Source organism: Ascaphus truei, chromosome 14 (genome assembly GCF_040206685.1).
Source record: "Ascaphus truei isolate aAscTru1 chromosome 14, aAscTru1.hap1, whole genome shotgun sequence".
In the NCBI taxonomy this organism is placed as follows: Eukaryota; Metazoa; Chordata; class Amphibia; order Anura; family Ascaphidae; genus Ascaphus; species Ascaphus truei.
In genome coordinates, this window is record NC_134496.1 from 52544269 (window position 1) to 52559353 (window position 15085).

The following is a 15085-nucleotide window of genomic DNA, read 5'->3' on the forward strand; positions in this document are numbered from 1 at the left end:
GATTCCAGAGCACTCCGAAGCCTGCTGGGTTAATCTTGATGGGCTATTCCGCCCTTCCAAGCACTGTGCTGCGAACGCTCGACGTTTGGTTCGCGGTTCCCCAGTTGCCGCTGCTAATAGATAGAAGATGCTACATCTGTACGTAGGCCGAGTTTCTGTACATTTCCTGGGGGTAGGAATCTCTTTACTACATGCTTAAAGGAATCTCGGAAAATGCATTCTCTGGAATCAGTGAAAAACATTAGTGGATTACATTAAAAACTCCTGTCACTAATGAGAATTATTTGTGAATAATAAACGTGAAATCCCATCTATGTGGCTATTTTGCTTCTTTGTCCCGATAAATAAATGAGACAAGACTTAAAGAAGAAGAAGATAGATAGATAGTTACATAGTTACATAGTAGATGAGGTTGAAAAAAGACGTACGTCCATCAAGTTCAACCTATGCTAAATTCAGACAACAGATACTTTATTCTATATCTATACTTACTTATTGATCCAGAGGAAGGCAAACAAAAAACCCCATTAAGGGGAAAATTGAATTCCTTCCTGACTCCAAGAATTGGCAATCGGATTAATCCCTGGATCAACATCCTTCCCATGTATACTTATTTGGTATATCCCTGTATACCTTTCCCATCTAAAAAGATGTCCAACCTTTTTTTGAACAAATCTATTGTATCTGCCATCACAGTCTCCATGGGTAATGAATTCCACATTTTAACTGCCCTTACTGTAAAGAACCCTTTCCTTTGTTGCTGGTGAAATTTCCTTTCCTCCAACCTTAAGGGATGGCCCTGAGTCCTTTGTACTGCCCGTGGGATGAATAGTTCTTTTGAAAGCTCCTTGTATTGTCCCTGAATATATTTGTATATAGTTATCATATCCCCTCTTAGACGCCTCTTTTCTAATGTAAATAAATCCAATATAGCTAGCCTCTCCTCATAAGTTAGAATGTCCATCCCCTTTATTAATTTGGTGGCTCTTCTCTGCACTCTCTCTAGTTCCATAATGTATTTTCTTAGGATTGGTGCCCAAAATTGTACTCCATATTCAAGGTGTGGTCTTACTAGTGCTTTGTAAAGGGGCATAATTATGTCTACTTCCCTTCCATCCATTGCCCGTTTGATGCATGATAAGATCTTGTTTGCCTTTGCAGCTACTGCATGACATTGGGCACTATTGCTAAGCCTGTTGTGTACAAGCACTTCTAAATCCTTCTCCATCAAGGATTCCCCCAATATATCTCCATTTAATTTGTAAGTCGCCTTTTTATTCTTGCATCCCAAATGCATAACCTTACATTTATCTGTATTAAACCTCATTTGCCATTTACCTGCCCACGTTTCCAGTCTCTCCAAGTCCTTCTGAAGAGAAATTTCATCCTGCTCTGATTCTATTACCTTACACAATTTAGTATCATCAGCAAAGATGGAGACTTTGCTCTCGATCCCAACCTCAAGGTCATTAATAAACAAGTTAAAAAGCAGGGGCCCCAGTACCGATCCTTGAGGTACTCCACTCACGACTTTAGCCCAACCTGAAAAAGTTCCATTTATGACAACCCTCTGTTGTCTGTCCTTTAACCAGTTTTCAATCAGGTGCATATATTATTACTGAGTCCAATTTTCTTTATTTTGTACACCAACCTCTTGTGTGAAACCGTATCAAAAGCCTTTGCAAAATCTAAGTAGACCACATCAACTGCATTACCCTGGTCTGTATCTAAGATAGATAGATAGATAGATAGATAGATAGATAGATAGATAGATAGATAGATAGATAGATAGATAGATAGATAGATAGATAGATAGATAGATAGATAGATAGATAGATAGATTTGGCTAAAATAATTCCTCTTATCCAGCTCTGAAGAACATACAAATATTTATAATATTCTACACATACTGTATTGTACCTTATAAAACACCCAATAAAACACTGATACCAGTGAGTAATTACATGTACAAGTAACGAATGAACAAGCAAATGGTATTAATGTGGTTAATATCCGATTACCTTTGTATTCATTTCTTAGTTTAGGCAAAGTTGTCCCCCAAAACGTCTGATAACGCGAGTAATAAAGGTCTGGGTTCCACCACCAGAACCAAATGTTCTCATATGTCCAAGGGGTTGGCAAGTATCTTTCTTTCTCTCCATAAACAAGACTCCCGAAATAGTTATAGTAACATCTTGTACCTCCACCGTACCAGGAGGAAAATGAGCTCTGGAAGGAGAGATATAAATCTGCAACAAAATAACAGAAGGAGAATTAGATGTGATTACAACGTGAGCCGTCTTTACTAGTCAATATCCTGGGAATCACATCAGTTCCCAATAAAGCCGTTAAAGCCTTTTACCCCGTGTTATCTCACTTAGAGGACAGGTTCTTAGGCACAGAGCTGTTCCACTTAATAATTGTGCTATGCAGTATATTAATTATAATAAAAATAGTAATAATTATCTGAGATGTCCATGGTACTGCAGAACCGCAGCACCATGGACAGCTCAGAAAATGATTCTATTATTATAGCATTGCTGCTTGGGACGTTTTTCGCAACAGAGGTCTCTGTGGCATTAGGGAGGAGCAGAGGAGAGGAGAGGAGAGGAGAGGAGAGGAGAGGAGAGGAGAGGAGAGGAGAGAGAGAGAGAGAGAGAGAGAGAGAGAGAGAGAGAGAGAGAGAGAGAGAGAGAGAGAGAGAGAGAAATACAGAGAAAGGAAAAAGTGACAGGGAATGTTTCAACTTTTATTCCTCCCAAGAGTACCTAAGGCTGACCCTCTGAGCGAAACACTCAGGCACCTTTACTCCCCCGCAGAATGATACAAAAAGGTGAGTGCTGTAGGTGGATAAAGGTACTAACCTGTATTTTTCTGTTGGTAGCCATATCCCTGTAACCTATTGGAAGAGGTGAATGAGGAATCAAAGTTGGCCTGCCACCAGGAGCAGGGACAGGGCCGGGTATTGAAGGACCAGTATGGGTACGGCTCACTGTAATACCAGTTCAGACATTGCTGGCGGGGAGTTCTGGTGTTCGCTGTGTTACTCTCCAAGCGATAAGCCCCAAACCCTTTCTTATCTGTGATCAGGAGAGAAGAGAAATCAGGTTCTGATACATTTCTGATCGGTCAACTATAGCCTTTTGTGTTTATTTGTGAGTCATGATGTAGATTTTCAGACCCTAACCAACTCCCCCCATCCTCAAGGCCTCACAATACTGTAACCACCTTTGTTTAAATCAGGCTCTTCTGAAAGAGCTCGGCTAAAATACACATGGAAAGTTGTCTGTTTTTCTGCAAGTAACACTTTCATTGCTGGAGTGGCTTTGGTTGTGCGCCGCAGATGCTCCTGGCATCAGGTATGAAGCACACCTATCATTGTCCTTACTTGTGTTGTATCCCACGTACTGATCTGGAGTGTATCTTTGCTGGAGGCTGACAGAGGGCTCTGTCTGAGGGTCATTGAATGCCGGGAAGTTGTTTGGGGAATTGAAAGGTGTAGGCTCCCCACTGAAAGTAAAAGCACAGACCGCAGAGTAAACACAAACACAAAGTATCACCCTGTCTCTGACAGTCGCCACCTCCCCACTCCCGATAACCATTTGGTCCCTGGAACCTTTTGCACGTCTATGGTAAATTTATCCCAGAACCTGGACTGGAATTAAAGCCAATGCTGACATGGAGCTAAGACAACACTACTGGGGTTGAATTCTCTGTTAGTTTAACCTCCTTGCTGCCAGAGGGACAAGCAATATGCAGGTTCCTCTGGCAGTGATGGGGTTAAAGGAGCAGTCCCACTTAGCAATAATACATGGTATTGTAATAAATGCTGAACTATATAACACTGTGTCTATCATGTTTGGTTGCGGTATACTTTATTTCCACTTATTACCAAACTGGATCGCTTTATATCCATACCTGAAATAGCCCATTTTGGGCAGGTAATACATAGGGAGTACGTTATATCTCCAGTTCATTCCTCCATCCTCAAAACGCGTCAGACAGAAAGAATAGATCCCATTGGTGACTAAAACAGCTTGATAGGTATTGGTCTATAAGGAAAGTGTCAAACAAAGATCTCAAACAGGGCTAAATGTATCAGAAAACATGCTTCTTTTCACTACATTAACAGGCGTATAACTCGGTGGGTTTCAAACATACAGTAATAACACTGTCATTGTAAATGTGATTGTCAGTGTGAAAACTCGTAACAGTAACAGTAATTCAGTATCGGTTTCTAACCCCGTTTATTACATGTAACTGTTGCTATTGTAATATCGATGTCTTAAATAAATAGGGGTTCATAGTGAAAACAAAAGTGAAAGCACACTCGACTCAGTATTAGCTGATTTGTTAATGATTTTCTCTTAAATCTTGTGACTGGGACTGATCACATTCTCTGCTAGGTGTTTTTAAGCAAATTTCACCATATTCCCAAATTTCGTCAAATGTGTCTCATTTGCATTTACCGCCATATTCACTAAGCAGTGCTATAACATGAGTCTCCTCCCGGTGACAGATTGACCAATTCAGTGACCAATTCAGTGGCTGATGACCAATTCAGTGGCTGTTGACCAATTCAGTGGCTGTATGGTGTCTTCTGGCATATATGGGCCCAAAAAATGTACAGTTCAATATGTATCCGTGCATATTATAAACTTACATCTGCCCAGGAAAAGTATTGTGCCGGATATGGTGCCACTCGTTCCCAAGTGACCTTCATTGCCCAGAGGGCTTTGAAGGTCGGGGAGGGGTTAAAATAAGACTTTATTTCATTTTCAAGTTGATTTTTGAAACCTGTATTCAGCGCAGATGGGCTTTGGAAGTCATAAGTCTGAAAAACAGAGAGAGAGGTGTTAATATAAAAAAGGCCATTACCCACCTCCAGCACATGCAGGAAACACGGCATAACATCCACCTGGTATCAGGATGTCCTATATAGCACAGAGCACACTATTAGCATTTCTATCTGGGCTGTGTAGCTCAGCACAAATACAGGTGTCACTATTGTTAATGAGTCTGTAATAACATTGTTAGCCTGAGTCCTCGGTGGTCATGGCGGCGTGCGCTACGATGTGCGCCACACACACAGCACATCCCTCTATGGGGCAGGCCCCAGTGGCTGTGTGTGTGTGGGCGTGCAAAGCGCTGTGACGCGTACTCTGGCAGGGAAGACAAGAATGTTATCATCCCGTGCTGTGGTCACATGGCCGCGCGCAGCAAATGGCAGGGCAGATATGCCCTGTCATGCCCCCGCGGTCTCCTTAGATCTCCTCTACAGACCTCCAATCGCGGCAGTAGCCTCTGCACGCGCCACCAGGCGCCCGTGCGGCAGGGAGGACCGGGCCCGTAGCTTTAGAAGAACAGGAGACATCATTTCAAACCAATGACATGTTAGGGGTCAGATTTGCATGAAGCTTTTTTTTAAAACAAATTGAAATGATTCTTTTGTGACACTTTTTAAGTTAGTTTGTAGACACGGAGAGCTGAAAGATGGGAGGGGTTTCAGGTATTTTAGCTCCTCCCCTTTGTGTGATGTCATTGTGTGTTGAGCTGGACTTGCTTACGGATGATGACACTTGTTTAATGACGTCAATTACATTGTGGAGTTGTTGTTGTTGTGGCACCTTTTCGCAGAACATAAAGGAAATCATGTACAGAGCTTTCACCCCCTCGTTGGCTTCTTCTTCAAGTGTAGGACGCCTAACAACCCATGTAAGTGTGTGCGCTTGAAGAAGAAATTTACGAGGTTTCAAGAGCTCTGTGCACTATAATTTAATCCATGAGGATTTGAACAACTGGAGTTACTTTGTTGAGTTGTGAATACAATGTTTATTTTTTGTGTGTTAGGAGGGATTACCCCTTTAAAGACAAACAACATTGCTTAAAATAACAAATGGTGAAAGTTAAGGTTTGTAAATAAGATAGAGATACTCAGTACCAGTAGGTGGAACCACAACCCGCAGTGACATGTTAGGTGTTTGTTGAGTGGTCTCACCTGGTAATACACTTCCCCGATTCCTGTGGACAAATCAGCATCTGCCCAGAAAACCGCCACCATGGGCGGTGTATACGGGTCATTACTGTAGAAGCGGCTGTAAGGATAACTGTACGTGTACCGGGGCTCATAGATATTACGTTGGAACATAATAACTCCATTGTCTGTGAACTGCAACATAAAAGGCACGGGGAATCAGATTCATTTCAGTAATTACAACATAGAAGTCACTGGTAACTTAAGAAAAAGCTTGTCATTCCATTTCCCTGTGTGGCTAATGTGATGTTAATATCTATGTACTGTTTGCTGAGACCCCTGGCTGTGCGCATGAACCCCCTGATGTATGATCTGCTTCCAATGTAACAAACAATGATATCAGGTTTATAATAACTGGATGATGATAAAAGCTGTTGTAATAATATCTTCTTTTATTGGATCCAGCCACAGAAAGAAGACACTTTTCTGTGAGCTGATAAAACCACACCCTAGTGTTTGATTTGCAATCTCATTCCCTCCTGGCAGCAAAATAATTACAAAGAGTCTTGATAAAATATGGCAGCACTTTATGTCATTATATTGAGGCTGATGACAGGTGGGTGATAAGAAGAAGTTGTGTAACAGGAAACAGAAGGTGTGTCAGTTACAGGTCAATAAGCATGAGATCATTAAAAGAGCAGTTCCATTTATTACATCCAAACATGGATGCAGACATTTCTTTCTCTCCCTGGCTTTGAGTATTTATTACAGCAGGGAGCTGCTCTCCGGCAGACAATGCAATACAGCCCACAAGGAATAAGATACTCTGTAACTATCACTGCCCAAACAGATGAACGCGAGTTACACAAGGACATTGGGAGCCTTATTTATTCTGCATAGTTGGCACTGAGAAAGGCATAAACTAGTTTGGGATATGGGTTTCATACTTATCGTTAGGCACCAATGTTAAGATGTGAATGTGAATCAGTACCATGGATATATACCATTTAGCCTTGGATTCACACATTTTGATTAATTATAATTCATTATATACATTTGATGCCGGAAGAAGAGATCAGTGTATCTCGAAAGCTCGCACAAATAAAAGCATTTCGTTAGCCACAGAACGGTATAATCTATTTATTTTTTGATTATTGAAGCTCGGCTAACACGGTACTGATACCTCTACATGTATATATATATATATATATATATATATATATATATATATATATATATATATATATATATATATAATATCTAGGCACCAGCTTTGTCTCTGTGCAGTTAATCAATCCTCTTCTCACCGTTGCTATGCATAGCCATGTCCTCATAAAATACCATTCCATTGCAATGATTGTAAGTGGGTTATTATTCAATATCATATCTTATCTGCGTATGTGAAACTAATTCACACCATAGGGGGTGTCTTTAATTAAAATATCAAAATATAAGTGATCAGACTGAAAGACTAAATGAGTAAGGTCACTAGATGGTATCATGGTGCCCCCTGCTGGCAGAGAAACAGCAGGATTACTCAACCCAATTAGTCTTCAATCGGCTGTTTCTATGCTGAAAGTATGGGCTGGGTGGGATTCACTAAGAACTGGTGCAGAACACCGGACCCAACCGGTAATAACCATCTGGAATGGGTTCTGCCTTCAAAGCACCACACAAATAGGCTCCAGAGAGTGGGTCGGTTCCTCTCTCTCCCCACCGGATCCGTGAACTTGTGGGAATGTTACACCTCCCCTAATAATACCTTGTGGTTAATACCCATTTCCGCTGTTTTCTGTAATACTTACATATAAATTGCTGTAAAACTTAGATCCAAAGGGAAAGCCCGTGGGAACACTGATCAGAGGAGAGGTGAAGTCCCGATACCGCTGGGTTATTCTAATGCCACTTTTATATTCAAACAGGCGGTCCTCTGAGAACAGAATGGTATGATATGGACAATTGTTAGTTACTCACTCATAGCCCTAAGTATCTGTCCATGTACCCTCTCTTACACTGTGTTTGTATAGTTTCATTATCTAATAATTATAATACTTTATCTTAGTACTATAGCATACCCAATAAGGGCTATCCTGTACAGGGCAGATTAAAAGCAGGCACAATAAGTATCCCCCCTGAAGACCTCACCAGTTACAGTAAGGGGTAGGAACACTTCTTCACATAGAGCCCTAACCCCTGTGACATTACCCAAGGAATGTGCTGTGATAGGAGGATTAGGAAGCATTATGGTTGTTCTGACCAAGATTATGGAAGAGAGAGAAAGAAGAACAGGAAATGACACTGTACAGTGCCCAACATCTCTCAGATCTCTCAAAGAGTGTTACCTCTGCAGGTAAATCCATCGCCTATATATCCAGGGTTGCAAGTGCAGTAATATGATCCCGGGGTGTTGGTGCAGGAAGCTAGTGAGTGGCACCTGCTGCGTCCTGTCTGACATTCATCCACATCTGAAAGGCAACGTTTATTTTATAGGGGAAGCCTAATCTGTAACGGACATTCAGAAATTGCAACCCCCCCCCCCCCCCCACACACACACACACACACGCACGCACGCACACACGCAGGCACGCACACACACACACTGCACCTGCAGCATTATTCTAAAGGGAAATGATGTGTTAGATGGGCAAAGGGTGACAAGTTACCAGTCTCGCATGTCCTCCCCTCCCAATTCACTGGACATGAGCAGAAGAAATTGTTCACTTGATCAATGCAGATTCCACCGCGTTTGCAAGGGCTGCTGGCGCACTCATTGATATCTGGAATAACAAGAGGAAGATGCAGCTAGAAAAGCAGTGACAGGATCCGTTTCTATTCTGTACACCGGTTAATGAAGCCAGAGCGTTAAGGAATAGCTAATTAATTAACTGCTTTACTGTGTGTTTGGCACCTACAGTACCTACAGGCAAACCTCCATCAATGTGCTCCTTGTATATAGATAGTAGATGAGGTTGAAAAAATATACATGTCCATTAAGTTCAACTATGTTAAAATGAATTGGCTAAAATACTCAGTTTATATTCTTATGGTAATTATTAATTCTTATAGAGGTCTTATGTAGATGATATATACTTCTGCTACCCATAATCTCATCAACACCAAACCCACTGCATAGGGGTCGTCTCTGACTCTGCCCTCTACTTCCTTCCTCACATTCAGTCCCTCATGAAGTCCTGCCGTCTCCACCTATAGTACCAAATATCACCAGGATACTCCCTTTTCTCACTCATGAAGCAACTAAAATCCTAATTAACTCACCCTGTCCCATCTTTGCTACTGGAACCTTCGCCTAGTTGGCATTTCCTAATTCGCATAGCGATGACTAAATCTTCTAAACTACAAGTTATAAACTAACAAGAATCCTGTGATGCCAAAATGGATCACACAATATTTAAAATGGTAATGGTAATGATACTAAACTAATACTGTATATCGTCACTAATAGGAATGTCTTTCCCTTCGAATCCTAGAGGTAACCCTAGGGTGAACAGTATTTAAATCAAAGTAAATAGCAAGTGAAAATAGTGATAGTATATAAAATGTATATATTGTGAGCTGCTCTTATTGAAATGTATACATATGCCCAACACCTCCTAGAGGACGAGCTTGTGAGGTCAGAGAGCTTTAGTGTCACTTACCTATCTCACAGAACCTGCCAGTGTAACCAGGTCTACAGGAGCAGGAGAAGGCATTGACCAAATTATTGCAGGTGGCAGCATTCCTACAAGGGCTGCTCAGACACTCATCAATATCTGGAGGCGTGCAAAGAAAATCATAATAGTGAATAAAATAACAAGGATAAAGAAACTCAGTGAAGAAAACTGATATCAAAAGAGATACAAAATATCAATCAAAACCAAATATTTACAGTCATACTGCAGGTTCTGCGATTGAACCACCATACAAACTACATTTGAAGAATGGACATGTGAGCTTCTGAAAGCACTATTCACTATTTTTACATCTATGAATACATTTTAAATTGGTTTCCTGTAAGGTACCACAACCTACGACAAATTGGAACTACTGTACAGTACATACAATTTTATAGCTTATCAGCTTTGAGGGCTCCCTCTAGACTCGAGCTATGCTGGTCTTATAGCTGCATGGACTATTCAAAGAGTTTCTTCTTGGGTTATATAGTACAAGTAACCTTTCATGTTGCTCCAGGTGTCACCATTACCTAAGCATCTAGTTTTCTCAAGGACTGATACAACAGCTAGTGTTTAGCTCTAGAGTAACATGAACAGTTGTGAACAAGCAATGAATTGTAGATATCAGAGAGTAATAATAAACATGCGTATAGTATGTGCTCCTAAAACATAAAGCGGAATGTTGTCAAAAAGAAAATCCTGTCTTCTCACCTGTCTGACAATTTACACCGGTATACCCGGCGGGACATACACATGTATAACTTCCAATGGTATTCTTGCAGGTTCCGCGTACACACGGATAGGAGAGACATTCGTTGACATCTGAAAGGTATATTGAAAACAAAAATTAGACAATTATCCCAGATTATCCCAGCAGTCAAAACTGCTTCTGGTACAAGGATTAGGAACATACCCAGTGAATGTGGGATGTGGGCACTGGAATAATATATCTAAAGCTCAAGGGCTCTATGTATCAAGACAATTTTGGCACAAAACTGGGACATTTTTGCCTGAGCCTTTGTATCAAAATATTTTACTCTAATTTTTCCCCATCAGCCTCAGCTTGCAATTTGGGGAGAGTCAGTGGGAGGAGTGGGGGACAGTTACGTGGATCACAGATTATAACGAGATGTATCTCATTCTGCATCTCTCAGCCCCAGCTTGCACCTTGGGGAGAGTCAGTAGGAGGAGTTGGGGGAGAATTACATTGTGCACAGATTGTAATGAGATGTATCACATTCTGCGTCTCTGCCCTATTCTTTTTTAATTTAATTACCCAAAGCAATCTGCCATATCTGAAGTGGCGTAAATTTAAAATGCGCCACCAAAAAAATGTTCTTATAAATGCTGCAGCTCTGCTCCACAAAAATGAGCATTACATCAAAACACACTTTTATCTACATTAATACATAGACCCCACATTCATCATCTCCAGACAAGAGTTTAAAGGACTGAAAACTCCAGTATAGGAGGAAAATAAGTTGATTAATGGAGCATTGATACAGAATTGTCAGTAAAAATGGTAAAATAAGAATACCAACATAATTGGAATTATGAATATATCAACCATTATTGTTAAATAGTCTGTCATATCCCTGGAACTCCTCTGCCCCTCTTTATATAAACCCTAATTTCTTGATAAACTCCTGCTCACCTCTTTCTACTAAAGAGTGTCTTCTGTCTACCACTTTTGTATCTAAATCCCTTACCCACCTGCTCTCCCCATCTGCTCTCCCCACCTGCTCTCTCCCCTTCCCTTACCCACCTGCTCTCCCCACCTGCTCTCTCCCCTTCCCTTACCCACCTGCTCTCCCCACCTGCTCTCTCCCCTTCCCTTACCCACCTGCTCTCCCCACCTGCTCTTCCCTTACCCACCTGCTCTCCCCACATGCTCTCCCCCCTTTCCTCTCCCCCTTTCCTCTCCCCCTTCCCTCCCCACCTGAAACACATGACACACATGCCACACATAACACACATGGCACACATGACACATTACACACGTGGCACACGTGGCACACATGACACACGATGATGAGAAACCAGTAAATACAAAATCAATCGACAGACAGAGACTAATGAAAAACTAATAACACTTGAAGAGCGTGAAAATGGATGAATCATATACAAATATTTAAAAGGTAAACTGTTCCGGTATAGAGGGGTGACCATGTTTATTGGATTATTGGCTTATGTAGCAGGTTAGAAGCACCTGAAGGCAAAGTTGTAAGCACTAGTTCTAAAAAGAGTAAAAGCATCCCATACAGTACCAAATAATCTGTATTTTCTTGTCATTTTACCTTCAAAACAAGTCGTTCCGGTCCAACCAGCTTTACAGAGACAGGTATAGGAGCCCTCTGTGTTCACGCAGGTGCCCTGTCTGCTGCAGGGATTATTCCTCACACATTCATTCACATCTAATAAGGAAAAACAATGTCAGCCTCAGGCACTTCTCCGACACCCCCAAGCATGCATTGTAGAGATGGACTTATCTCTTTCATGTGACTTGTATGTCTTGGGATGGTTAGACCTGACCCGATGCATGAGACTCTGAACCCAAGAAGGAGACCTTGTGGGCCAGCCATGTTATTTATGAGCTACTGGTAAACTTTGTTGGCCACTAAGAGCCGCAGTTAGTTTTATACAGAACTACAATGTACATATCACAGAGGCCTATGTTACCTTTATCACATTTAGCTCCCTCCCATCCTGGGTCACAGATGCACTCAAAGCTGTACAGACCATTGCGGCATTGTCCATGTTTGCAGGGCAAACCTTTACAGTGATCAACTCCTGCAAAAGGAAAACACACAGAACATGCAACATTGAAGAGATACTCTTCCCTCTTATACATATCAGGCAGTTCAAGTGATATAAGGGCAATAAGTGCCTTTAGTTTTTGGTTTTCACAGGCTGTGCTAGAGAAAGCAGTGTTTTATGGAGGAGTAAGAGACACATGAAATTAGGAAGATGAAAATGATCATATTACTGTTGCAGGTCTTTCCATCGGTCGGTTGTATCTCAAAACCATCCTGGCAGGAGCAGGAGAATCCTCCAATGGTGTTGGAGCACAGTTGCTGGCAGCGGTTGGTGTTCAGCTCACATTCGTTGATATCTGTAACACATGAGCAGCTCAGCCTGACTCTTCGTGCCAGTGACCATCATTCAGCATCTACTGCTGTGACTGTCTGGCTCAGGGTCACAGCTACAGAATAAGCGATACGATGGACAAGCCACTTCCATAAACTATTGTGTCCTGGTTTAGTGAGTTTAGATGGGCAATTGTTATTTCCACATGGTCCCACATTCATTTTATGAGCAGAACAGAGAGGGTAAAAAAAGGGCCTTTGGATGTCGGACTTTCTAGTCCCGTTGGCTGCTCGTTGTTATCTTGGCCATCCTACAAACCCATATGTTTACACCTTGTGCTTCAGATACTAGAAGCTCCATTGTAACCACAGTGCGGTAGTGACACACGTATTACTGATCCTATGTGTTTGCATGGACAGAATAATAATGTTGTTAAAGGGAGGTGGAATTGGCTGTGCTTATTTCTACCAAGCACCCATCCCGGGTAAAACGCTAGAGAAAAGGGAAAGGGGTGGGAGTTTGAATTGGCAATGGAGAGATGAGCCAGAATGGGTGTATAAATGTATATGTGTATGTGTGTATACGAGTATATGTGTATATATGTATATGTGCATATGTGGGTTTTTTTGCTCAGTGAGTAAAGGCACTAACTCTTAAAATAATGACACTGAAGCAGGGGAACTTGGTTCAATTTCCGGTGTCAGCTCCTTGTGACCTTGGGCAAGTCACTTTATTGCCCTGTGCCTCAGGCACCAAAAAATAGATTGTAAGCTCTATGGGGCAGGGACCTGTCCCTGCAAAAGTTATATGTACAGCTCTGCACACACTGTCAATATTGTACAAGAGAAAAAAACTATTAAATATATATGGGTAGGAACCTGCTCTTATCTCCCCAATCTCAGGCAGTATCCCACTAAGCTACGTACATCCCTATGTACAGTAGAGGCAACTCTTATTCTAACATTTGCCTTAAACTAGCCGGGTTACATTCAGGGTATGTGCTGGGTATGTGCTGGGTATGTGCTGGGTATGTGCTGGGTGTGTGCTGGGTATGTGCTGGGTATGTGCTGGGTGTGTGCTGGGTATGTGCTGGGTATGTGCTGGGTATGTGCTGGGTATGTGCTGGGTATGTGCTGGGTATGTGCTGGGTGTGTGCTGGGTGTGTGCTGGGTGTGTGCTGGGTATGTGCTGGGTATGTGCTGGGTATGTTCTGGGCTAGTTTGAGGCACGTTTAAGGCATTTCTGCATTGACTAACGACCCATAGGATTAACACAGCAGGGATCCCTGGCAGTCCAATTCAGTTTGAATGGGACTGCCAGGGACCCCCGCTGTTAATCTGATAGGCCATTAATCAATGCAGAAATGCTGGGGCTAGTTTAAGGAAATGTATTCAGAATGTACCTGGGTGTATCTGGGTCTTTTGGGGAATTGCCACTGGTTTTTGTTAGAATAATCGCTGCCTCTACTGTACACTGTCAGATCCAAGTAGCAAAAAAATGATTGAATGTTTTTTAACACGCTGCATTGTCCAACCTCCAGGGACAAAGAACGCCCCCTGTACTGTGACATACCTATGCATATCATCCCGGACTGGGCAGGACGGAAGCCGCTGTTACACCTGCACATAGGGGTTGAAGTGCCAGGCTCAATGTAGCACTGGCCGTTGGCACAGAGCGGATTGCATATCACAGGAGCTGTGGGGAGAAGACAGCAGTGAGAAGAAGCCGGCGGCATACAGTCCCCACTGCATCCCACCACCATTCTGTTTACCATTGAAGCAGCACTGAATGTTCGTGACCTTAAAAGTATGTGGCTACACCTGTGGTGTACGTACAGGGAAAAGCTCCTTTGCTCCCCATGTGGGACCCTCCATGTAGGAGACTAGTAAAGCAACCTGCAATTGGTGCCATATTCAGTTCCGGCTGCCATAAGAGGTGGATGGCAGAGTTGGCATGGCATGCATCATAGGTATGGTGGAAGACTGACTTACTGTATCGTTCTTTGCCTGGAGGCTGAGCAGGAGCCAGATCCAGAATGACAAACATAGCTAGTGATTCTACCATTCCTATCCGGAAGGAGAGTCCGAGGGAGGAGGACATAAGTGAATCAGTGACCCGGGAGTCTCCTCCCTAGTTGGTGTTGCCTTGCTCACCTAGTTAGTCTGACCAGGGGAAGACTGGGAGCTCTATCCCCGAGGATTCTGGTGAACCAGACCATTTCCATTGATCATACGTGGAGGTAGAGATCTGGGAAGTGTGGGGGTATATGTACCCATACATGCTGAAATGGCTTATGGCTCAGGACCCCCAACAGGTCAGGATATCCCTGCTTCAGCACAAGTGGCTCAATCAG

At 42.4% G+C, this 15085-nt stretch overlaps 1 protein-coding gene across 5 annotated transcripts in view; it reads right to left on the reverse strand.

Moving 5' to 3' along the window:
* Nucleotides 1-15085, reverse strand: part of LOC142466165 (uncharacterized) — a 206534-nt gene that overhangs the window by 173097 nt on the left and 18352 nt on the right. For all 5 annotated transcript variants that reach the window (XM_075570996.1, XM_075570994.1, XM_075570995.1 and 2 more), the window contains exons 3-17: nt 14305-14427; nt 12632-12757; nt 12325-12435; nt 11943-12059; nt 10357-10467; nt 9631-9744; nt 8638-8751; nt 8317-8439; nt 7780-7904; nt 5999-6169; nt 4664-4834; nt 3919-4052; nt 3389-3510; nt 2865-3080; nt 2022-2249 (exon numbers count right to left, since the gene is read on the reverse strand). In XM_075570996.1, coding sequence (XP_075427111.1) covers nt 2022-2249; nt 2865-3080; nt 3389-3510; nt 3919-4052; nt 4664-4834; nt 5999-6169; nt 7780-7904; nt 8317-8439; nt 8638-8751; nt 9631-9744; nt 10357-10467; nt 11943-12059; nt 12325-12435; nt 12632-12757; nt 14305-14427 — 2106 coding nt within the window. The remainder of the gene's footprint in view (nt 1-2021; nt 2250-2864; nt 3081-3388; nt 3511-3918; nt 4053-4663; nt 4835-5998; nt 6170-7779; nt 7905-8316; nt 8440-8637; nt 8752-9630; nt 9745-10356; nt 10468-11942; nt 12060-12324; nt 12436-12631; nt 12758-14304; nt 14428-15085) is intronic.